At 36.3% G+C, this 25,915-nt stretch overlaps 1 protein-coding gene across 4 annotated transcripts; it reads right to left on the reverse strand.

Moving 5' to 3' along the window:
* Positions 1-402: 402 nt before the first annotated feature.
* On the reverse strand, positions 403-25,833 carry mphosph9 (M-phase phosphoprotein 9). 4 transcript variants are annotated; one of them, XM_088071145.1, is made up of 24 exons: positions 25,697-25,833; positions 23,366-23,637; positions 22,095-22,242; positions 20,669-20,758; positions 20,082-20,590; positions 19,335-19,500; positions 18,362-18,431; positions 17,098-17,201; positions 16,192-16,296; positions 15,647-16,119; positions 14,945-15,094; positions 14,750-14,837; positions 14,121-14,336; positions 12,985-13,032; positions 12,792-12,856; positions 11,143-11,244; positions 9,992-10,225; positions 9,219-9,382; positions 7,390-7,683; positions 5,864-5,984; positions 4,563-4,654; positions 3,655-3,854; positions 2,399-2,467; positions 403-1,153 (listed from the first exon to the last, which is right to left on the reverse strand). In XM_088071145.1, exons 2-24 carry the CDS (start codon positions 23,599-23,601, stop codon positions 1,052-1,054), a joined length of 3,846 nt encoding a protein of 1,281 aa, XP_087927271.1. In that variant the 5' UTR covers positions 23,602-23,637; positions 25,697-25,833; the 3' UTR covers positions 403-1,051. The 4 variants fall into 4 exon arrangements, with proteins under 4 accessions (XP_087927271.1, XP_087927269.1, XP_087927270.1 ...); XM_088071143.1 differs by having other exon boundaries at positions 9,192-9,382; XM_088071144.1 differs by having other exon boundaries at positions 18,362-18,434.
* Between the last annotated feature and the right edge of the window lie 82 nt (positions 25,834-25,915).

A 25,915-nucleotide genomic window follows, 5' to 3' on the forward strand; every position in this document is an offset into this window, starting at 1 on the left:
AAAAAAAAAAAGATTGGGTTGTTAATAGTCGTGGGACTGGGCAAATATTTATTTCTTTAAAAGTATTTTTTATGTAATTAAAAATTTACATTTTTAGGCTGAATATTTGTTTTCTAGGTTGTTTTTTTCCCATTTTTGACCAGAACAAATAATTTATTTAAGTGTTAAGTGTTTTCAGAATCGCTGTACTGATTTACTGCAGGAATAATAAACTAGTGAGTCATAATATGAGGAGCAAAACCTTTAGTTATCAAAAAAAAAAGCTTCATTTATTGTGCAACAACAAGAACATTATATTTCCAGTGAAGATCATGTCAGATGGGAAAACTGCATGGCAAAAGGAAGCAGTGCAAGAAAATCCGTGCACAGGCATCGCTTGAGGAGAAACAACCGGCTGAGGAGTTGATAAAATGTGTGTGTGTGTGTGTGTGTGTGTGTGTACTGAAAAGTGTGCTGGTTTGGATTTTACAAGTGGTGTCCAGTCCTGTCGCAAATGTGAAACATAAAGCAAAACAAGTGACAAGCAGTCATGGAAAGTAAACAAAAGAAAAAAAGGCAATTTGATTCAAGTAAACAAATATTTCCTTCAAGTTTGATTAATTTGGCCCAAAACAAATTTAAAAAAAATTAAAACACGTACAAAAATAAAATAAATATTTTTTAAGTCATGTCTAAAAATGTCCATAAACAAAAAAAATGGCAGTGATATTTCCCATGTGGATAAATGTCTCTGCTGGAAAGTCTTTTTGATCATTCACTTAACAGATTTTAAAAACCTACACCTGAATATGGCGAGTAAAACATATCATATTAATAGTTCTGTGACTAAAAAAGTAAATGACTTTACAAATCTGTGTATTTCTAAAAATATACTCCAAAAAATTGCAATATCTTTCATCAGACATATAAAAAAATATCCCAGAGTAATACGTATAAAAAGATGAGTTACTGTACAGATGGACTCATGGCACAGAGAGACAATCAGTGCAGTGTATAAAACCAAGACACTAAGTTGTAGCATCTACGCCGTGATGTAAAAAGACAGACATTGCTATATGTTGGCAGAGGAACGGAGGACGTGGAATCTCTTCAGAGTCATGCGGATGGATCCAAGCTCACGATTCAGTCTCTCCAGGCGATTCTCTAAGGCCACCTGATGACGAAACAAGAGCACAAAATTAACTGGAAACTTATTTTATTTGGGTTTTCAAAGTTGAACGCAAAGCTGAAAATGGTACAGAAGAGAAAACAGAGTTTCTGATACAAATGTATAGAAAATGCTGTTTGACAAAATAAAAATACCCTTAAGGGGGAGTTGTCATACATGCATCGCAAACAAGTTTACAATATATATTTTTCACAGGTAAAATTATTTTATTAAAAGAAAACAGGGAAGAAAGAAAAAAGTTCGATAAAAAACAGTGAGAAGAAAAAATATATAAGAAAAGAAACGGAAAAGAGAATCAATATTCAAGAAGAAAAATCATTTAAGACATTTTAAGACTGATTTAAGCCCCATTTTTATAATCGCAGGGACCTCGTTTTTATCATTGTTTTACATTTAATTTTTTATATATATATATATATATATATATATATATATATTTTTATACTTTTATTTAACTTTAACATTTTATTATCTTGTTTTTTTTGTCTTGCTAAATGTTTTTTTTTTCCAAATAACTTATAATATTTTATATTTATAATATTAATTAATTTTTTTCTGATTTTTTGTTTTTGCTGTTTTAATTTTGCATTGTAAAGCTATGGGCTGCATGTTTTTATGAAAGGTCTTATCCAAATGTGTTACATAAATAATAAAGTTGAGTTTGTGGTCCAAACTGAAAATATCTCCACAGTTATTGAAAGGATTGCTGAAAAATTCGGTTCAGATATTTCTGAACATGAGAGGATGAATTCTACTGACTTTGAGGATCCTCACTGACAAATGAAAAAAATCCACAACAGATTTTCACATCTGATTCATGAGGAGGAAATTAATTTCTCATTCAATTCACTTCATCTTAACATGTTTAGGAGAAATAATAACACTTTGGACATATCCATTAATCAATAAGTCTTTAAAAAGGCAGAAAATATATCAAAAAACTATTTTAAATAAGCACAAAAGACAGGATAATTTAATCTTTTTTATGTTTTTGACCTTTTTCTTTAATGTTTAATCTATAAAATGTCCAAAAAAGGGAAAATTATCATCATCAATCTCAGAGCTCAATGTGATCATGTGATGATGACGAAAAGCAGCACATCTTCAAATTTAAGAGGTAAAAAATTTAGCGTTTGTGCTTTAAAAATTACAAATAATAAACGTACTTCCTCTGCAGCTGTAATTACAAGAAAAAAATGACACGAACACGATCCGTCTCTGCTGTCTCACCTCGTCTAACCTGGTCTGTAGAGTCACTCTCCCTCCTGCTCCAGGCATCCGGCTCAAAGCTGCCTCAATCTGAAGCACACGCACACGCACACGCACACGCACACGCACACGCACACACACACGCACACACACACGCACACACGCACACACACACACACACACACAAATAAAGGTTAATTATTTATTAACAAAAATAATTGTATTGATCCACCGACCAGCACACAACTAGCTGGACATGAACTTCCTAAAATTAAGCCATTTTGAAATGACATCTGTGGCGATTAGTTGCACAGATACAAGGCCCTTTAACCCTTTGAAACCAAAGAAAATTGGCTTTATTTATTTCAAAAACATGGGAAGAAGGTAATAAGAAACTTAAGAAAAAATGACCCAAAAATTAGCAAGAAATCAGTGTCGAAAAAAAAAGCAAAAACAAAAAAAAGGGGATGACCTGAAAAAAAGTGCTTCAAATAATTATAATTCTGTAACACAATTTTAGTTACGCAATCATGATAATTATAAATACAGTTTCTGAACTTTTTTCCCTACCTTTTCATTAAATTCTAGATATAATTTAAAATATATTTTATTAATGTAATTTTCAAAAAAAAAACAAAAATATATATATATATATATATATATATATATATATATATATATTTTAATATATATAATTTTCTAAATTTCTTTCCAAGCTGCGGGTTTCATTTTCCCAATATTTTCTAAAAAAATAAATCCAAAGGTTTAAACACTTGTGGAAGGCATCTGAATGCAGCACAAGAAAACGCGTCCAACAACTTAAAAAAAAAGGAAAACTACCTAAAAAATACCAAGAAAAAAGCGACGTCAAAAACAAACAAGGACATGACCTGAAAAAAAAAATGCTTAAAAATAATTATAATTCTGTAACACAATTTTAATTATACAATCATGATTACTATATATATAGATTTATGCATTTTTTTAAATATAATTTTATTTTTTTTTTAAATATAATTTTCTAAATTTCTTGCAAAGTTGCTAATTACCTTTTCCCCATATATTTTGTGGATAATTTCTTTTTAAAAATCAAACCAATTCGTCCAAAGGTTTAAATACTTGTGAAAGGCATCTGAATGCAGCACAAGTAAAGTCATGTCGACCCAGGTTTCAAAGGGTTAATGTCCTCTGCTGAATGGGTAAGAAACGTCCTGTTTGACAGGTGGAAACGGCGCCGCGCGTGACGTGATGAGTCAGCTCGTCTCACACACACTCACCTGCAGTTTCTCCTGCGTCAGCTCGTCAAACAGTTTCTCGGCCTCAGCCAGCGAGTGGAGTCTGTCCAGGAGGAGAGGAGCCGAGTCCTCGCAGGAGTCCTGCAGCTCAGCTCCTCCGCACGCTGCCTGCTCCTCCCAGCCCAGCTGGGAGTTTCCCTCCGGTGGGTTCACGCTGCAGGAGGTCTCTGGCTGCTGGAGGTCTGAGGGAGAGGAGGACAAAGAGTCTCATCAACATTTATTGGACGCTTTGTTAGGTACACCTTTGTTTTCCACCCCATTTATGTACATAAGGGAGGAAAAAAATTAAAAATACCTTTCAGTATAATGCACTCAGTACAACATCGCCCTCCACAAGCTCATTAATAAATGTATATTTATGTTTATTTATGTCTATTATCCCTTTGAAACCTGGGTAAATTGGCTTTATTTCTTTCAAAAATAAGGGACGGGGACAAACAACTGAACAGAAAAATGGCTCAAAAATGAGCAAGAAAACAGTAAAAAATTGACAGAAAAATACCAGAAAATAAGTAAAAAATAAATACATTTAAAAAAAGAGAGAAAGAAATAAAATTGTATAAAAACAACTAATAGAAACAAGAAAAATACCTCAAGAAAGGGCAGTAAACCTTTTTTTTTTTAAATGTCTTTAAAATTACTTTAATATATAATTATAAGCATTATAAACATAGTTTTCTGCTTTTTCCTCTTTTTGTGATAATATCTATTATTCCCCCTCGCTAATTTTCCAACCATTTCCTTTCAACTTTTACGAGTTTTGTGCAGTTTGTTTTTTCTGTGTTTGTGAAAGAAATCAAACCAATTTTCTCATGTTTATGAGTTTAAATGTTAGTGAAAACTGAAGATGTGTATCCAGGTGTTAAATGATTAAAACCTGAGTATTTTACCATCGTCTTTGTCTGTGGACGTAAACTGGAGTCTCTTCCTGGGACTGCCGCTGTGGAATGAATGACGTCTCTGGTCAACTTGTCCATCGATCCTGCAGACAACAAACAATGTGATTTTTTAAAATATATAAATAAATTTAAAAAATAAATAAATAATGAAAGATTGAAAAAAGCCTCTAATAAGCAGAGATTGTAATAGTGAGACAAAAAGTAAAAATTACAAATTAAAAATAAATAAATAAAACATAAAAATACAATTTGCAGTACAGTTAAAAAAAAAAAGCAGTGATGCACGATAATGAGGTGGAGACACCGGTGGGGACAGAGGCGAAGAATGAGACCAGCAAAGACACTGGGGGAGACACCGGCGGGGAATAAGAGCACAGCAGACATTTGAAGACACCGGCGGAGACACCGGCGAAGAATGAAAGTGGGCCAGACATTTGGAGACACCGGCCGAGGATGAGAGCGGAGCGGATATTCGAAGACACTGGCGGAGACACCGGCGGAAAATGAGAGAGGAGCGGACATTCAGAGACACCGGCGAAGAATGAGAGCAGAGCAGACATTCGAAGACACCGGCGGAGACACCAGCAGATACACCGACGGAGACACCGACGGAGACACCGACGGAGACACCGGTGGAGACACCGACGGAGACACCGACGGAGACACCGACGGAGACACCGACGGAGACACGGGCGAAGAATGAGAGCGGAGCAGACATTCAGAGACACCGGAGAAAAATGAGAGCAGAGCAGACATTCGAAGACACCGGTGGAGACACCGGCAGAGACACCGGAGGAGAATGAGAGCGGAGTGGACATTCGGAGACACCAGTGAAGAATGAGAGCAGAGCAGACATTCGAAGACACCGGCAGAGACACCGGCGGAGACACCAGCGGAGACACCAGCAGAGACACCAGCGGAGAGTGAGAGCGGAGCGGACATGACAATAAAAGAAAGGATGTATAGGCTACATGTTTATGTACAAAACTCACTGGATTGGACTGAAGTCTAAGTAGGTAAGTTAACATACGGTGTAACGTGTGAGGGGTGGCAGCAGGCTCACACCTCGTGGTAAATTACAACAGGCAGACTTTTACTAAAAATGCATGACGCTGCGGTGCACATTGTTTTAAGGAGTTCAGAAAAGATGTTTTTTACATAATCTGGCAACAAGCTGAATTCTGGCCTCATGATTTCAGTATTTCTAGGTTCCTGGCTATAGCTCCCCCGATATACAGACATCTAACTTTCGGAAATGAAGTGTGGAATTATTGCTCGTGCGTGTTGCTCACCTTTTGTGCAGGTGTTCCTCTCTCGGCATCAGGTGACCGAAAGCAGTGGAGTAGTTCTCGGTGGGGCAGCGTTTCGGACTGGACTTTGCAGACATGGGCGTGAGTAAAGTTCCTCTTTTTGCTGAACAAATGAGAGCAAAAACAAAAAAGTTAATTAAAACTTTAATACAACAACACAACATTAATTAAAAACTATATTCTCCAGAGAGTTGTGGTGATTTAGAAAGATTAAATTGTTCTGCTTCTAATAAACGTTAATTTATTCAGCTGGGTATTTTGGCTACATTATTTACAGTATCAGTTTCTCTATATGAATATATACAGTGCGTCCCCTAATCAATCACAAGTTTAAATTGTTAGTTGACTTAAACTTTATTTTCATAATTTTATGTGAGATCTTTGAAACCTTCTGTGTTTAACATTTACATTTACATTACAGTGACATTTAACCCTTTGAAACCTGAGCAATTTGTTGTTGTTTTTTTTAAAAAACATGGGGAGAGGACAATGAGCAACTTAACAAGACATGACCCCAAAATTAGGGGGAAAAATCAGTAAAAAGTTAAAAGGAAATTACTTGAAAATAAGAAAAACAATAAACAAAAACAAACAAGAAAACGACCTTTAAAAAAGTGCTGAAAGTATTTATTTTACGTACATCATTATATTTTTTGGAACATAATTCTAAATAGAAAATTACTATATACTATAATGCACTTTGTGGGACATTTCTGCGAAGTTGGTCATTGTATTTTCTCCTCATATTTATGACGCTTATGAAAGGCATCTGAAAACGACGCAAGAAAACCGATCCAGGTTTCAAAGGGTTAAAATAAGTGTTGACAGAGATGATTTAGAGCAATAAGAGGTTGTCATACTCAAGCGCAACCGAAAAGCATCCATTACAAAATCTAAATGATGTAATGTGAATATTAACATTCCTCCCATTTGTTTTGTTCTGTAATGTTTATATTTTTTTGGCATCAGTAATTAATGCTTGTAATTTGGAAATTTTAATGTTTTTCTGTATAAACAAAATAACAAGTCACAAGTAAATGTACCAATTGTTGGATTTTTTTTTTTTTTTTAACTTTTCCTGTGTTTTGTTACTTAACCAATTTCTTCTCTCTTTATTTGGGACTAAACAGATAAAAGTACGAATTTGATTCTGATTTAAAATATCCTTCACATGTTACAGATGGCTGTATTAAATGGGAATCTAATGGAAGTGGGCTTAAAGCATGTTTTCTCTCCACTTCTTTTTTCCTTCCTCTTCTTCTTGTTATTTATTAATTTTTGTCATTAATACGTATTTATTTTCACTTATCTATCCTTGTGTGTTGTTGCTTGCTTTCCTGCTAACTAATCTTTTGGCCTGTACTTGTACTGTATTTATTAGCTTTAAGAGCTTTTGTTTTTATAAATCTGGCTGCCAATAATACCAAAATTGAAAAATAAAGAGCCGAACTTGATGTACTTTAAAGATTTGGTTGACAGGTGAGTGTGAGAGGCCTGTGAGGACATACTGGGCGTAGTCGTGGGTCTGTTTCGTTGTTCTGGAGGAGGCAGTGAGGAGGATCTGTGGCCCTCTGGAGACAGACTCCTCTGAGCTCTCAGCAGAGCTGCAGCTCTTTTTGCTCCTCCTCCTCCTCCTCCTCCTCCTCCTCCTCCTCCTCCTCCTCCTCCTCGATCAGTTCGGGCCACGCCGACTCCTCCAGGTTTAACCACCTCTCTGTCCGCCTGAAGCCCAACTCGCTCCTGAATCACCTCTTTGTGTTTCCGCTCCACAAACCCGACGGTGGTCCTCTGATTGCCGACCCCTGCGGAGAGAAAGCACAAAGACGTGATGAGGTCCAGTTCAAAAACACAGACACCACTTACAGAATCGAGTCTTTTTGTGCGCTGTGTACAAAGCCCATACAAAGAAGTTAGTAATCGGGGTGTTTGATCAGCCTATAATTATGATTAGACAATCTATTTACATATATTTATAGTACAAAAAATGCTGCCAGAAGTTCACGGGAAAAAGGCATTGCGCTTATCTCCCAAACTATTGAGGATTCAGGATTCAAACGTTAAAGAAAATACATAATAAAACCACAAAATGTCTCCATACTGCTCATTTGAAGTAATCCAATGTCCTGAAGCCCAAAAGTGCCAAGTTGTTTTGAAAAACATCACTGGCATCATGTTTTTAGCCGTGTTGTAGCCTGTAGTTCGTAGTGTGGGAGCCGCGTTTACATATGTGCGCTCGCTTGAGAACGAGAACTTGCGGTATCTGGACCGCGAGTGAGTTTTATTTTATTTATTTATTTTTGATTATTTATCCTTGTATTTTGTTTTTTTGTTTATGATGTTTAATGTTGTATTGTTACATCATTATTCCCATTTTAATTCGTCTTTATTTTACTTTTGATTATTGTTGTTTGTAAAAATGTAAAGTTTTCCATTTCCATTATTCACTTAGATACAAAACATGGGAAAATTGATCCAGGTTGAAAAACACCGAAGTCACCCTTAAAATTGCCATAAAAAATGTTATCTTAAAACTTTTGCAGACTTAAATTGTGGGTCCTCATCAAAATTGGAAATGCAAGGCACGGGTGCTCGCTCTTCAAAATCAATACATGGAAATAAAGGAGGTCAATATTTTCAAACATGGAGGGCAAAAAGAGACAGACTGTTGCTGCAGAAAGAAGCTTTTCGGATTGATTTTTATTTGCATTCTCTCTTACTTCTGGTGGTTTAAATGAGAATTTTTCCGTCGCAAGTTTTTGGTTGATAATTTTTTATGCTTTTTATTATGCATGTAAGACCCTGAAGACGTAAGCAAATTGGCCTGGTTTCTTTCAAAAACATGGGATGAGAGCGACAAGCAACTCAACAAAATATCACCCGAAAACAAGCAATAAATTAGTAAAAAGTTACACAAAAATTACCTGAAAATAAAAAACAAAAAAGGTAAAAACAAAAAAAAAAAGAAAGAAAATTACCTAAAGTGCTAAAAAAAGAAATTCTTTTTTTCTGTAACATAATTTAAAATATGTCATTATAAGAACTATTAATACATCTTTTAAGAACGTTTCCCCCCATTTATTTTGATCATATCTAATTTTCCATTTTTTTTGTTATTTGTGGGATATTTCTTGCTTGATGATGATCCAGGTGTTAAAGGATTAAGAAAGTTTTCGGTGATTTGGGTTCCCAGAGGCTTTAAATCATCCTAAATTATAAAGTAACTCAAATTAAAGAATGAGCATTATTCATTATGAGCATGAATTTGAGATTTGAGCATTAATCAGGTTTCGTGAGTGAGTGTGAGTCATACTGTGGGTGGTGGAGGGGCTGATCTTACAGGGGGCCCGGCTCTCCGTGGCTCTGGTCTCCTCCAGCTCTATCAGCGCCCTCATCATGGGCGTCAGGGCGCAGTTCGCCTCTCTGCGAGCCGCCTCCCGCTGGCTCTGCTCCTGGAGTCGGTGCTGAGGCAGAGACTGTTCACACTCTGGCGGAGACGAACACCTGCAGAACAAAACCTCTAATTAAAATTGCGTAAAATCTTTGCAAAGTTTGTTTCACAACTTGAAACCTAAGCAAAAAGGCGTTTCTTTCAAAAACATGGACATAAGCAATGAGCAACGTAACAATAAATGATTAGCAAATTAATTGAATTAGCAAAAAAAGTAAAAAATTACAAGAAAATTACCAGCATTTTTTTAAAAAGGAAACTAAAGAAAAGTAATAGAACAAAAGCAGGAAATAACCTTAAAAAAGTGTGAAAATAAAATAAATATATAAATGCTAATAATTATTATGTATTTTTTCTGTAACCTTTATAACAGAGACATTATATTTCTGTTTTGTTTATGTTTTAAAATATTTTTCCTTAGATATTTGTACTTTTCTAATGACTTTCCCTGTCTATAGCTCTTTTTCAGCAAGTCATTTTCTTATCACCTATTAGTTTTTAAAATATTTCATGCCAAGTTGCTGACGGCTGTTTTTCCCCGATGTTTTTGAAAAAATTAAATCAAACTAGTTTTCTTGTGATTTAAACGCTGCACAAAAAAAAGTGGTGAGGATCTGCGTTTCAAAGGGTTAGGAAAACATCCACAACAATAAACAACGTACCTCCAGCTCCCACCGGCTGAAGAGGCGTCCACAGAGCTCCCAGTTCCCGACGATTGATCGCTTGATGGATACTGGGACTTCTTGTGAAGACTTGATTGGTTGGTTTGAGGGAAAGGTGATTTTCTGCCGCCGGACGGCTGGTCGGACAGAGGACAGGGGGACTTCCTGCGGGTGACGTCTGGCTCTACTTTGCCTTTACTTGGTGAAAGCAGCAGGTCAGGATGGTGGAAAAGTCTGTAAATTTTATTATTGTTAATGTTTTTATTTCAGTAGCTGGAGCAGGAGACAACGAGAGACAACGAGAGACAACGAGAGACAACGAGAGACAAAGTAAACAAACGTGTAGACTTCGTGTCATGTGCAGACAGCGTGTTCTTAAAGAGCAAAGACCACAGCAGCAATAAGACAGACTCAAGGGACATTTTAAGGTAAAAATTAATAAATAAATTCATACATTCAACTAAATTATCAATTGTAAATGTAGGCATTGATTAATTGATAAAATGTGACATGAATTAATATTTTCAGTTTTAATTTGCTTCTTTATTCATTCTTCTTCTTCCCTATTTATTATTCTATTTATAATAGGTTTAAAAAAAGTAATACATAATTAAATAATACGTGATAACAATACAAAAATAAATATATACATTTAAAAACAAATAAATGTAAAAAATAAATACAAAAATACATAAATGAATAAAAGTAGAATTAAACAGGAAAGTAAATAAATAGGGAAATTAATATGAAGGTAAATAAAGAAGCAAATTAAAACTGGTCTATCACATTTGATCAATTATTAAATCCTATATTTATTGTTAATCTTATTTTTGGTACATTTAATGGCATATTCATTTATTAAGTCTTCTGCTTAGTGTAAGATGTCTCCACCTGTGACAGCAGTACGATGACACTTATTCTTTTTCAACGTAATAATGAAAAAAAAGTGGAGTAATCATGAAACTACAAAAAATAAAATATAATATATAATACATTTCTATATTTTGGTTTCTGATATTTTTCTCGTGTGATGCACAGAGCAGCTCTTGTGTATATATTTCAGAAAAAAAACATGCATTTACATTGGACTTTAAGATCCAGCACGTGTTAGTTCATTAAACATCAGACTGTCAGTAAATTTCAGGTCTTACCCGGCTCCGGAGGGTTGTGTGTTACTGTGGGAAGAGAAACGTGCCCTCGCCTGGTTTTCGTGCTCCAGCTGCTTCACCTGAGACTCCAGCTTGGAGATTATTCTGAGGGGCAAAGACAAAGATAACACAAGATGTAAAGATAAGATTATTTTATTACTTTGTTGTTATTTTGTCCGCTTGAATTATTATTTTGTTTATTTTTATTTTCATATTTTTTATTTCTTGATTTTTTAAGCCTTGTCTGATTTTCTTTTCTTTTTTTGTCTCGAATATTTTTTTGTTTTCTGGTATTCTTTTGTTAGTTTATTTGATTTCCTTTTTTGTTGTTTTTAATTTTTTTTTTTTCTTGATTTTCTTTTGATGATTTTTTTTCTCTGGCTCTTTTAATTTTTCTTGAATATCTAGTCTTTTCCCAACTTTATTTTTCTTAAATTCTTTTTTTTGTTTGCTTGAATGTTGTAGCTGTTGCTAGCTTCTTATTCCCTTTTTTTAAAGGGCTCTTACAGGTTTCTGGACCTCTCTGTCTATTTTTATTCTTTCTCTCCCTCCAGCTAACTTGTTTCAGCACCACAGCCCTCCTATGACACACACATCGATGTTCTGCGAGCTGCAGTTTGCTATCTGCCCGTGAATCCGCTGAATCGACTCGACACACTTCATCAGAGCGGAGTCCACGGCGCTGCCTTTACTGGTGCCAATTTGCAGGCGGAGCTGAAACTGCGATGGAAAGTTGCTGCGCAGCGGCAGCCGATGCTATTAACTACTTTCGACAGCACAGAGACCGTCATTAGGCTCTATTGATTAATCCTCTCCATCTCCATTGAACGGCTGTCTACCAGCCTCCACTGCAACTCTTTTACAAAACTGCAGGAGCCGCCGATGACAATGATAACCAGAATACAGCCGAAACGTCACATCTCTGCAAAAAGCTCCCTTCAAGTAGTTATTGCTTTGTTACTGTTTAATATTATTTAAAAAATCCTCACCACTCGATCTGCCTGAGACAAGATGCAAATGTTTGGCTTAAGAAGGACGGCTGCTTTGTGCCCAAGCACCTTTTTTTCTTTGCTTTTTCTTGATTTTTATGACTTTTTCGGATTTTCTTTTTACTTTCTTTTTCTGGATTTTTTTTTCTTTCCATTTTCTGATTTTCTTTTCTGTTTTCTTGACCTTCTATTCATTTTCCTGATTTTCTTTTTTTTTGTTGATTTTCCATATTTTTTCTGTCTTTGCCAGTCTTTATTTTCTTGATCTTTTCTTTTTTCTGATTTATTTTCTTTTTCTTGATTTTCTTTTTGTTTTGCTTGATTTTTCTGTTTTTTTTTAATTTTCTGATTTTCTCTTCTTTTTCTTGATTTTCTTTTTCAGATTTGCTTTTGCATTTACATTCTCAATTAGCACTGTTGGGGAGGGAAATGAGATCCAAAATGTTCATTACTAAAGACTGCTTCCATGTGACTGTTGTTCTTATGATCATAGTACAGAACTTGAACTTTCTCGCCGAGTGTGAGATAAAAAAAAAATCAATACCACCATTTCTCTCTGAGAGTTGATAAGAACCTAAAATAAAACCCTGGACAGAAAACAGAGTGTATAAAATTACCAAATCTAATTAGTGTTGTGTTACTCTCTACAATCAATCCGCTCACCTCTTCAGCTCTGATATCAGATCGTTGGCATCGACGAGCTTGTTCTCCGCTGACACCAGGTTGTTCTGTAGACGCACAAAGATAAATGAAGGTGAGACGTAAAGAAAATTGATTTTGTTTGTCACTGCAGAAATGGTCCAACATGTTTCGATGATAATCAAATAATCAGAGCGTAAAATATCAGATTTGTTACCTTCAGCCCCTCGTGCTCCTTCAGCAGAGAGTCATATTCTCCGAGCAGCTGAGGAAACAAAACCTCAGTCATGAGTCACATTAGTGTTGATCAGAGTTATGTAAAATGGAATAAGGACAAACCGATCATTTTTTTCTCTCTGCTGACATGTTGCCTCAGCTCTGGGTATCTACTAGGGTTGCAAATTGTAAGCACTTTAATAGTAAAAATTAATCGATCGATTGATTGTTATCTGAAAAATAAAAATAAATGAACTTTGCTTATTGGAAAAAAAAACCCAAAACTTTCAAAGAATAAAAATATTTAAAACTAAAGTTGCAAATTGCAAGCACTTTTCTTAATTGGTAAAAGTAATGATCGATAAATTGTTATCTAAAAAAAATAATAATAATTAAACTTTGCTTAAAAAAACAAACTTTGCACACAAAAAAATTTAAAAACATAAAACTTCAAAAATATTCAAAAAATATTTATACAATTGCATTTTTTCCCTCAGTCATAGCTCACAGCAACATATTTCATAGCCTATAGATTAAATTTCAAGTTTGATTTAATTCTTAACAACCGATTAATCATCTATTAACTGTTATCATCCCCTCGTATCTACAAATGCAGAGCGCTGAGTTGATATCACTGCTCTCTTTTTTCTCTCACTTCAGCAGCTACAGATCCATCCCTCACTGCTCAGAAAGTCGTGAGATTTTTCTAATGTAACATAACATGAGGCTGCAACTAAGATTACAAATTTCTGGAAATATTCCAGGCGTAAACTTTCCATGGGAATGAGAGGGAATTTATGGGAATTAACAAGAAATAAAAGGTAATTAAATTGTAATAATGGAGTTATTTGTTCATGCTGTGTTGACATATGCAGATAGAAACAAACATTTTATCATCGTAAACAGATATAATTGTCAAATCTTCTAATAGAATTTAAAAAAACAACAATTCAGTTGATTAAATTAATTGAGACTCTATGAACATTAATAAATAACAAAAAACATTCCCAATCATCCCCCCTCTAAACAACATGTCAGACTGATTTTTACTATTCAAGTTTGCTGAGGACAGCTTTTTTTTAAGGTTAAAAAACAGTCTCGGGTTCATAAGCTCTCTCACAGCTCACTCGTACTCACGTCCTGCAGCATCTTGTACTCCCTCTCCCTCCTCGCCTCGCTCTCCGCCGCCTCCCTGCAGGCTTTCTGCACCGACTCCTCCAGCTGCCGGACGTGGGTCTTCAAACGTGCTGCCGAGGCGTCCTTCTCTTTGCTCGAGCGTTTGCTTTCTTCAAGTCGCTGCTGCAAAGATTTCACAGTAGCACCTGCTACGGCATACCGCTCCGGCCATTCAGCCTAAAAATAGAAAATCGTGTAGAAATTTAGAAATGACGTAATGATCAATTATTGATGAGGAAAACTACTTTTGATGAATGTGCGAATAAAAAGCAAAAGGCTGCATGCATCTTTAATTATATAACAAAAGTGGAGCTTCACATACAACATGTGACTTTTTGCTCAGGTTATAAAATAAGAATTAATTTTTTGTATTTTATTTTTTTTAAATGAAATGTTAGTCTAAGTACACACTCTGTATTTTGCCAACATTTCCAAATAAAAAAAAAAAACGTATAAAAAAATATATATGACTTAATTTTTCCTATTGAATTAGTTACAGGGCATTTGCAGATATCAAAGAGTTGTATTTACAGATTAAAAAGCCAAATTTTCAAGAGCAAATATTTCAAAAACAAAGTGAGGACAGTTACCAGTTTTTTCTCCAGTAAGCCGTTTGTTGCCTCGAGTTCTTGAATGCGACTGGTGGCTTCAGCCAGAGCTTTTTCTAAGTGCTTACATCTGTGGATAAACAACAATAACAACAGTTAGTGAGTAAAACTACAATCTTTCTGTGTGAGACTGACAAACATGGATAAGATGAAGAGTAAATGTAAAGTAACACACACCTCTCAGTGAGGACCTGGTTGCTCTTCTCTAAATCCTGCGGCAGATCTCTGAGCTTCAGTTTGTCTCTCAGGATCTGGATCTCAGACTCGTAATACGCTTTCAGATCGGCCACGTGTCGAGAGTGCTTCTCTCGCAGGTTCTGCCTCAGTCTGAGGAAAAAAAAATACGGGGAAATAATAAGATGAAACTGTTAAGAGTGGATGACATCTACAGGAATAAAAAAATGGAGTTATTTAGATATATATTTAGTTATTTAAATCCTTTCTTTCATAAGAGAAGAAACCCTTCATCAAATCACCAAGGATTTTCAAGTAAATTTTTAAACGCTCATTTTTATTTTTAAGGATGAAATTTTATTTTCGACAGCCATCTGTTGCGAGAAAATTGTGCAAATTTGTATAATTTTATACAAATTTTTAAAATTATTTTCTTTTTATTCATTTACTTTTATCAATTTTCAGGTCATTGTATTGTAATTTTTACTAATTTCTTGCTGATTTTATTTTTTTTTCTGTTGTTGCTCATTGCCTTCTTTCCATGTTTTTGAAAGAAATCAATACATTTACACGGGTTTCAAAGAGCCTTTGTAAATACCTGTTTGAAAAATGGCTGAAAAAATTTTTACTTAATTTTTAATTTTTACGATGAACATGATTATCCCGGTGTGAATGAACCCTGCAGCCAGTGCACGTTACACTCACAGAGAAAGGACGACAGGGTCTTCTAGTGATGAAGCTCTCTCCACGTGTGGACTGGCTGACGGCCGCAGAGAAGCACCAGAGGCTGAACAAGGCTTCAGGGTGCTGGTGTGCGTGTGACTCGCCTCCTCCTCGCTGGCTAACGGGGCGCTGGCTCTGCGTTGCTGGCTGGATGTGTGGGAGCCGGGCTGCGTCTTCTCCTGGGAGGTAAACACGGCCGCCTGGTTTCCCCACGAGCTCTGCACCTGCGAGGGGGAAGGCCCGGCGGCCGAGACGCTGGAGGTATCAGAGATGCAGTCTGTGTCTCCGGGGTTTGGGCTGCCCTCCGCCATGCTGTCGGGGGTCACAGGGGTCCCGACTCTGGGGTAGAGGTGCGGCTGAGCGGCGTACGAAGGGCTGCTGAAGTGAGAGGGCGAAGTGAAGCCAGAGGTGCGATCGGACTGCCGCTGGTTAGCCGCTGGGTCCAACGTCAACACCTGAAGCAACAAATTACGGTTCAGAGGCTCAGCCGAGGACTAAACCGATCACTGATGAGCCGTGAGACGTACCTGTGGGGACGAAGGACTGGACGTAGCAGAGCCCTCCCAGTCTGACCGTTTACAGTCTGATCTTTGCTTATTCTGGTAGATCTCTCTGAGGGACAGACGAGGCTCCTGAATATCGAGGACCAAAAAAATTATTTAAGAATCACCAAAGAAACAAATACATGTATAAACAGATGCAAGAATAAAATACTAAATAATATACACACACACACACACATATATACATATAAACATACATAAATAATCAATAACAACAACAACTAAATAAATATATAAATATATATTTTATTTTTAAATAAAAATATATAATTTTTAAATAAATATAAATATATATTTATATATAAATGAGTGTGGGAATACATTTTAATTAGAAAAATTACAAAAATAAATAAAATACATAAATAAAAACAGCTCTAAATAAATAAAACAGGAATAAATAAATAACTATAGAAATAAATAAAATCCGATGAATAAAAATACACAAATAAATAAATGTATTTGCACAAAAATGTAATAATAAATTTAGGATATTTAATTATGAATGTTTAAATATAAATTTGCATTCATTCATTTTTGCATGTATTAATTGATTTCCACATTTATTTCTACATCTTTAACCTTCATTCTTTCTTAATTTATGTTAGAATTTTTTTGTTTCCATATTTATCTTTTAATTTATCTATACCTGTATTTACTTATACATTTATTTATTTATGTATTCATACAATAATTAATGTATATTTGTTTTTATTTATATGTTTATTTTTTATTTATACTAGTATACATGAGACATTTTAGTGGTTAGTGTCTTGCCTTTTTAACATTATCTTTTTCATTACTGATGACTGTTCATAAAACACATCTCTCAGTCAGCCACAGGTCACACGGTGAATTGTAGATGTTACTCACAAGACTCATGGACGCCTCTTGCAGAAGGAGGTAAGCGCCACTGTCGAAGCTGTCCGGGAGGGGGTGATACAGCTCACTTTCATTCAGACGCCAGTAAGTGAGGCCTGAGACAGAGAGAAGAAAATAGTGTCTTAATTTTTTATTAATTTATTATTTAGTTTGTTTATTATGCATCGGATATTTCTAGCATGATTGGCTGCCGTTTTTACGTTTTAAAAGATAAGTCTGGTGATTTCTATATTTGTTCTGTCTGTTGTCAACAAATCCCATAAAAAGACTAAAACCAACAATAAAGACAAAGTAAGGACGCTGCTTTGGTCCTTTCATGGGATTTGTTGACAATCAGAAATATGTGAAATATTTTCAGAATTATCCTTTAAAAGCATAAAAATAAAACAGCACATTTGATGTTGTGAGAAGGCTTAACCCTTTGAAAACTGAGAAAATTAAAAAAGCAAGTGAAGACATCAAAGAGCAACTTTAACAAGAAATAACCCAAAAAATGGGGAAAAAAGGAGTAAAATATTGCAAGAAAATTACATGAAAATTAGCAAAAAGCAAATAAACTGGAAATAATCTGAAAAGAAGTTACAAGAAAATAATTGGCAAGAAAAGAAAAGAAAAAACAACAATGAACAAGAAGGAAGGAAGGGAAAAGGGGCTATGAATAAAAAATTAAAAAATGTTTTCTGGATATTTTTTCTAACTTTTTATACATAATTTTCTCTCTTTCCTTTTAAAAACAAATTTCCAGATAAACCCATGACTGATTCTCAATATCACTGTAATAACTGTCATGACATCTGTGACATCATTTCTTAAATTTAAAACAATATTGATGTATCTATTTTTATCTGTTATTGATTTATTTATTTTGTGTTTGGCTGTTTGATGTTGTACCAAGTATGAATATATGTAATTATACATGCTCTTTGCACTTCAGAATGTACAGGCATATTTGTTCAAAAGGAAATTTTGTGTGTATATTTTGAAAGAAAAAAAAGATTTAAAAAATCCAGGTTGTTGTATTACCAGTTTCTTACTCATCGAAGGAAAAGGGGAATATATATTATTCCTCAAAATAAAGCATGTACAACAGCGCCATCCTACTGTCACTTGTGGTAACTGCAACAGGGCTTCATCTTTCATAAAAACGGTCATATTTTGTGTTGTTTATCTTCTATCACAGTGAATATGTCAGTGATTTCTTCACACTGGGGGACCCCTGCTGTTCGGTGTTTCATCTGAGTCAGTGAATTGTTACCTGACGCCTCAGACATCAGGCTGTCACTCCTCCTCAGGGGGAAGGAGCTGGACGACGGCCCGGCCGCTCGCTGCTGGAGCGCAACAGAGACGAGTGTATTAGATTCAGCAGAGGGAACGTAATCAGTACAACAGACACATACATCCAAAACAAAAACATCACAGATGCAGGGCAGTGATAAATGCTGCCTTCATGTGCTCTTGGAAATGTCATTATTTACGAGTTACGAGCACATCAAAGGGCCCTCCGAAGTTGCAATTATGAGTGGGAAATTTCAGTAATACCTGAGTTGCCAAGTTGTGATGTTTCAGCAGCAGAAATGGCGAAAAGCATGGTAACAGTGCCAACAATTGACGATAAAAAAATATTATATTTAATTATATTGTTCCTATTAGCTCTCGTTTTAGTTTTAGTAGTTGCACATTTTAGTTTATGCATCTATTAGCTGTAGAAAAAAAGCAGTTTTTACCTATAAAGCATGCCAGGTGAGTATATTAACATTGATAAAGTTATTTCATAACATAAGTTGCCGACTTGACATCATAAATGCATAAAAATGGCAGGGAAAAGTCAATGTTTGGTCAATGGTAAGAAACTTAAAAAATCAATTCAAGTATTGCATATCAATTTTTGGTCACATGTGAAGTGTAATATGGTATTAATGTGAACTGCTGTCCATGTAGCGTGACCTATATTAAATATAAAATAAAATATATAAAATAAAATAATATATAAAAATATAAATAGACTGGAAATAATTTATTAATCATAAGTAAAATAAATAAATACATAAATTCTATATTCTAAATAGCTATAAATAAATAAAATGTAAATTTAAAATAAATAAATAAAAGGTTAACATTACAAATAATAGATACAAATGTTTTTGAAAAATTGAAATAAATAATAGTAAGTAAATAAATAAATAATAATGATAATAAATAAATCCAGCAAAACACTTGGTGAGTTGTACCTGGTCCTGGAGGTCTGAGCTCTCTGGGGCGTTTTGTTTGTGGGGGTCTTTGAGGCTGCGTGGCTGCTCCTGGTGCTCAGCGGTCTGGGATGAAGCTGGTCCTGCTTTGCTCTTCTTGGGCCTGAGTTTCTGCCTCTGGGCCCACGAGGTCAAAAGCTGGCTGGTGCTGCCGAGTCAACAAATCAGGGGTGAGCAGAGATATTAATCTGATGAAATGTTGGGTTTCTGCAGGATTCACTGACAGAAGTGTAAAATTTTTAAGACATTTTTAATACCATGGTCAGCGTGATATTTTCACCATTTCACCTTGCCTTCAGTCAGCCCTCTCATCATAATATACTAACCTGTGTCAGGTCACGTGGGGAAAACGTTTTTAGAAAGACTTTGGAATTGACATCCCTATAATCTCACAATTTTAGTGTTGTACTAGACCAAGTTGTTATGGTTAATGTTATCCTGTCTCTTATCATTTTCCCCTTTTATTGTAATGTTGTACTTGATTTTATAAGTTACATTTTTATGTAAATTTATTTTATTGTCTGTTAATTTATTGTTGAATTATTTGTAATATAAATTGGTGTTTTTGTATTGTATTTGTGACTGTGTTGTTTGTATATTTTGAGGAAAAATCTAAATAAAATATGCAAATAAACCCTAAAAAATAAAATAAAATGGACCCTTTGAAACTTTTCAGACCCGCAGGTACTCTGTCATACAGATTTGATTTGTCGATCAGCTCAGACGTACCCAGAGGTTCTCTGCTGGTACATTAACGTGTTGGGTTCATTCACTCCCAGAGTCCTCTCATGCGAGGAATCCTGCTGGCACCCAATCACAGATGTCTCTGTGTCTTCCTGGAAGTTCGGGGACCAGTGAAGCTTCTCCCTCACTGGACCACCGTCCTCATCGTCCCCTGGAGACACAGCAGGTTCCAGACCTGTTTCCCAGGCAGACAGAGTCCCGTACCCGCTGCTGAGCACGGTGGTCGCCCGCTCCTCCCCCTGGTTGGCGGTCTCTGATCTAGGGAGCGGAGGTGAAGGGGAGCTAAAAGGGGTGTGGGCCGGGGCTGCCAGGCTGTCATTGTCACTGGCTCCAGTTTTGGGGACTGTGCAGTCACTGGAGATGAGGGGGAAGATAAAGTCCTTTGTGTTGGTGGAAGTTTTGATCCCCGAAGTTGGAGAGAACTCAGTGTGCGGCTGGACGCTGGCCTGGCGGTTCTGGAGCTGAACCAGAGCTTTGATTTCATCCTGAATCAACTGGAGAAAAAAAAGCACATCATTGTTTCACTGCAAAAACAAATATTTGACCATCATGATAACGAGATGGAGGCTTACCTGTATTTGGCACTGGTATTGTTCTTGCTGAGCGAGTATTTGCTCTTGGTATTGCTTCTCAACCAGCTGAAACAGATGCAACCATCGGCCCTGATGCAGAAAAACAGCAAACTAAGCATCATGTACAGCAGTGATGCACCATAACAAGTACTGCAACCAATACTGATAAACCCATCATTTCCAGATTCTCGTGGCCGATAAGATACCAGCGGAGAAAGACAGCGGAGCGGGCACTGGCAGAGCGGAAACCAGCGGAGGCACCGGCAGAAAATGAGAGTGGAGCGGACACCGGCAGAGACACCGACAGAGACACTGGCAGAAAGGAGGGCGGACATTCAGAGACACTGGCAGAGAATGAAAGCGGAGCAGACACCAGCGGAGACACCGGCGAAGAATGAGAGCAGAGCGGACACCAGCAGAGACACCAGCGGAAACAGAGGGCGGACATTCGGAGACACTAGCGGAGATTGAGAGCAGAGCGGACACCCACGGACAATTAGTGGGAAAAAAAAAAGTATTTGGAAAAAAAGAAGAAATTTGTGAACACAATGACTGAGTAAATAAAAAAGTATGTAGAAACGGGATTTGCAGGGCGCCCAGTAGTTCAGTTGGTAGAGCGGGCGCCCCATGTTCAGAGGCTGTGTCATCACCGCAGCAGCCGCAGGTTTCAATTACAGCCTTGGCCCTTTGCTGCATTTCATCCCCTCTCTCTCTCCCTTTCACGCTCAAACTGTCCTGTCTCAAATAAAGCCAAAAGCCAAGAAAAAAAAACGTAAAAAAAAAAAGGTGATATGCATTAAGAAAAACTTATTTTTGACTGAATTTGCCTGCATACTGCTTGTGTACACATATATGTGTATGTATTTGTGAAGGGAAGCAGCTGCGCACCACTGCGACTGTGATGCAATCTCCCTTCAGAGAGAGAGAGGTGATAAACAAAGGAACAACAATTCTCTGGTGATTTGGCCATATAATAATTCATCAGTATGTAGTATGTAATCTAAAGGGCCTCAAGCCTGATGAACTACGCAGCCAAGAGTCTTTGTGTTGCAGCACATCACAGTTGTCTGTTCCCTACAAATCACACTCTGTGTCCAAAAAGATCAGCTGCAGTGTGGTGCTCTGTGTGTGTGTGTGTGTGTGTGTGTGTGTGTGTGTGTGTGTGTGTGTGTGTGTGTGTGTGTGTGTGTGTGGTGTTGGGGTCTTTGTGAATGTGTGTGTCTGTCTTACTGTCAGGTGTGATCCGCACAAAAAATAAAAGTGACAGCTCAGAAATGAGGCTGCCAGCTGCCAAATGCAAGAACAACTGCTAACCACAGCAGCTAACCCCAACTTCACTTTCAACGTCATCAGCGTGCATCTACACTCTCAGTTCCCCATTTTATAATATAGTGACCGCCTCTCAGGCTCTGTGGTGTTTTCCCACCTCGCAATCCTTCCAGATCTCAGGGTCGGTCTCTCCGCTGCTCTGGATCTCCTGCACCAAAGCCCTCAGGGTCTCCAGGGAGCTCGGGTTGATGAATGGGAGGCTCTTCCCTTGTTCGAACGCTTCATCTGTGCTCAGACACAGACTCCTGCAATAAATCATATGTTAAATCACATACTGCAGCTAAGTCTTGGTATATACTGTGTGTGCAAGATGTAGATTAACCCTCTGAAACCCAGATAGACATTCTTTTCTTGTGCTGCGTTCAAATGCTTTCACAAATCCTTCAAAACCTGAAACCAAAACCAAATGGTCTGTTTTGTTTTTTTAAAACATGAGAAAAATGACAAAGAGCAACTTAGCCAGAACTGTTCTGCAAACTTCAAGAAATTACTAGATTTGGAAAATTATTTTTTGAAAAATGCTATGGAAAAATGTCCCCAAAACAAGATTTATAATCATCCTAATTATACTTTTATACTTTTTTTTAATAGAATTATTATTATTATTAAGTTTTATTATTATTATTAAGTATTTCCCTGTTTGTTTGTTTGTTTGTTCTTTTATTAATTTCCTTAATTTTCCAGTAATTTCTTCTAAAATTGCTCATTGTTGTTTCTCCATGTTTTTGAAAAAAAAATCAAGCAAACAGCATTCGAATAGCAAAAAACTAAATATATATAAAAACATGATCAAAAAAATTGGGGGAAAAAAAAGATTCTTTTATCACACAGTGATAAAGTGCCTTTGTTTTTTTCCTGTACCCAAACAAGTCTGGCATCTCTCAGGATTTTTTAAAATTTGACATCTGGAAATTAATGTAAAATGGTCTTACACATATAAAAACATGTTCCTGGAAATTCAGAAAACTACAATAATGGTCCTCCACAGGATTTTTTGTTTTTTAAGCACCATTTATAATTGAGAGAACATTCAAATAAAGTTCACAAAAACACACATATCCAGACGACAAAAAAATAGGTGCTGGATGAAAGATGATAAAAGAAAAAGAAGAAAAATCTGCACCCTAGACTATGCTCCCATAAATATTTAATACAATTACCATGAATTGAATTAAACTGAGTTTTTTTTTTTATGGTAAATGAATTAAATATTTATGTAAGCGTAGTCTACTGTTTGGATTTTTTTTTCTTCTCAGAAAATTCAAATAACCCTTTTATAAAAAAATGTGTCTACAGCTTCATATTTAATGTCTGCGCTCTAAACTGTGTCATTTTCCATAAACAGTAGCATGTTGAAAGCTGCTGCACCTGATCTTGTTGCATGCTGGTGTGATGTCCACGGGCCTGCTCGCCACAGTGCCTCCTGTTGTCTGGGAGGTCGTGTGTCTGTCCTCAGAGACGGCCAGCCCCGAGGCCGATGTCCCCTCAGAGGACACCAGAGAGGTCTCGCTCTCCTTACCCACATCCCCGTCAGCACTGACATGGCAATGGCTCAAAGCCCCCGAGCTGGACACATCCTCAGAGATACTGTCATCTGTGGACATGTTTATGGGCCCATGCAGAGGGGGTCAGTCTGACAGCTGGAGACAAAGAGACGGGGAAACAAGAGGCAGTTAGACATGTGGACATATGGTCCTCACTTACTTATTTTGATTTAATATTCTCTCCATAGATTTATACTACTGTCCATACTGTGTGTACTGACCTGTACAGGATTCATTTTTATGCTGTACATGTTATGCCAGATCTTTAACATCTACACCATCCATAAGTCCAGCTGTTTATTCTGCATATGTCCTCAATTTGCATTACTTATAACTGACAACAGCCTAAAAAAAACTGAGGATGCAGACTTCCTCAATTACGCCCCAAAGCTCAGGATTACACTACCTATAAATATATAAATATACATATAAAAAGCTTAAAAAATATATATATATATATATATATATATATATATATATATATATATATATATATATATATATATATATATATATATGTATATGTATCTGTTCACTCTAGCATTTAACCAGCTACTTGACTTTCCTGATACAGGAAAATGAAAAAAAAAACTGAAAAATGAAACTGATTTGAATTTTTAGCACAATTTTGCTGTACATTATTCTTTACTTGTGCACTTCTGGTGGAATACTAAACTGCATTTCTGTGTCTCAGTACCTGCATTTCAGTGCAATTATGGTACAATTAAACCTAAACTCAATTCATCTTAATTTAAAGGTCACAACAAAAGAAAAAAAGCAGCTGTTTATTACACAGCTGTTATAGCTGAGAATGAGCGCTCAGTCCATGTCATATTTCTAACCTTACACCTGCTGTCAACATTCAAGAGTTGACAAAACATAAACAAACATAAATGCACATTTTTGAAAGACATCAAGCCAGTTTCAGAGGGTTAAATACATATAGCCATAATAATCTTTTTTAACATTTTTAGCATTTTTTAAGCACAGTTCATAACATTCTGTACATTATTCTTTACTTGTGCACTTCTGGTTGAATAGTAGACTGCATTTCTATGTCTAAGTATTAAATTAAATCTAATTTAATCCTAATCTAATGGTCACAACAAAAGAAAAAAAAACAGCTGTTTATTACACAGCTGTTATATCTGAGAATATTCAGACATATATATATTAAAACATATATTAAGACATATTTCTAACCTTACACCTGCTGTCAACATTTAATAGTTGACAAAACATAAACAAACATAAACACAAATATTTAAGCAAACGTGTCAATGTTTTGCATTAGCATCTGAGATCCTTCTCTGTCTGTTAGTGTTTCCTGTGTGTTCCAGCTTGTTATTTCCCATGTTTTTGAAAAAAAAAATCAAGCCAGTTTCAGAGGGTTACATACATAAAGCCAGAAATAAATACGTTTAATTTTTTAGGCGCCATTTATGACTTTCTGTACATCATTCTTCACGTGTGCACTTCTGATTGAATACTAAACTACATTTCCATGTCTAAGTATTGAAATAACTATAATTTAATAAAATAATAATAAATAATAAAAAAAAAGAAAATACAGCTGCAGCTGTTATATCTGAGGATGAGCACTCAGTCCATGTCATATTTCTATCCTCACACCAGCTGTCAACATTCAAGAGTTGACAAAACATAAACAAACATAAACACAAATACATAAGCAAATGTGTCAATGTTTTGCATTTAGCATCTGATAGTCCTGTCTGTGTGTTTCGACCTGTGTTTCCTGTGTTTGTGTCAGCTTGTCTGAACTAGCCATGTTTGTCTGAAAAGCTAATTAACCAAAATCAACACAATCAACAAGACAGCTATAATTAGCCATGCAGCGGTTTCAACAATTAAAACAGCTAACATTAGCCTCTTTAGCTGCGGTGTCAGGCAGCCAGCATCGATGTTTCAGCCCGGTTAAGTTGTCTGGGGAGCTCGTTAACTAGCTAACCAGGCAGCTAACTTACAACTAACTAACACTGACAGGCAATCGGTTAGCAGGCTAGTTAGCTAAGTTTAGCTAGTTTGTAAGCCCGGGAAGCTGGACAGCGCGCGAGGACTTATCGCTCGCGTAAACCGAGAGACAAACAGTGTTTTAAAGAGGAAATACGGGAAATAAAGGTTAAATAATAGTTACTCGTTGAGTCGTAGCATCGTTTCGTCCATATTTCTGTGTGAGTAGACAGTCGGCTCGCTGGTTGCTGGTTGGCTGCTGCACTGCAGTGATCTCCGCTGCTGTAACGTCCGCAGCGCCGCGCCCCCATTGGTCCATCCGTAATCAAAAATGGAGCGCTGTGATTGGTCGGCGCTCTCACTCTGTGTTCTGATTGGCTGATCGCGGGAAAGAAGGTGTCCA

Source organism: Plectropomus leopardus, chromosome 20 (assembly GCF_026936395.1).
Source record: "Plectropomus leopardus strain MGB_pleo_1.0 chromosome 20, ASM2693639v1, whole genome shotgun sequence".
Taxonomy (NCBI): Eukaryota; Metazoa; Chordata; class Actinopteri; order Perciformes; family Serranidae; genus Plectropomus; species Plectropomus leopardus.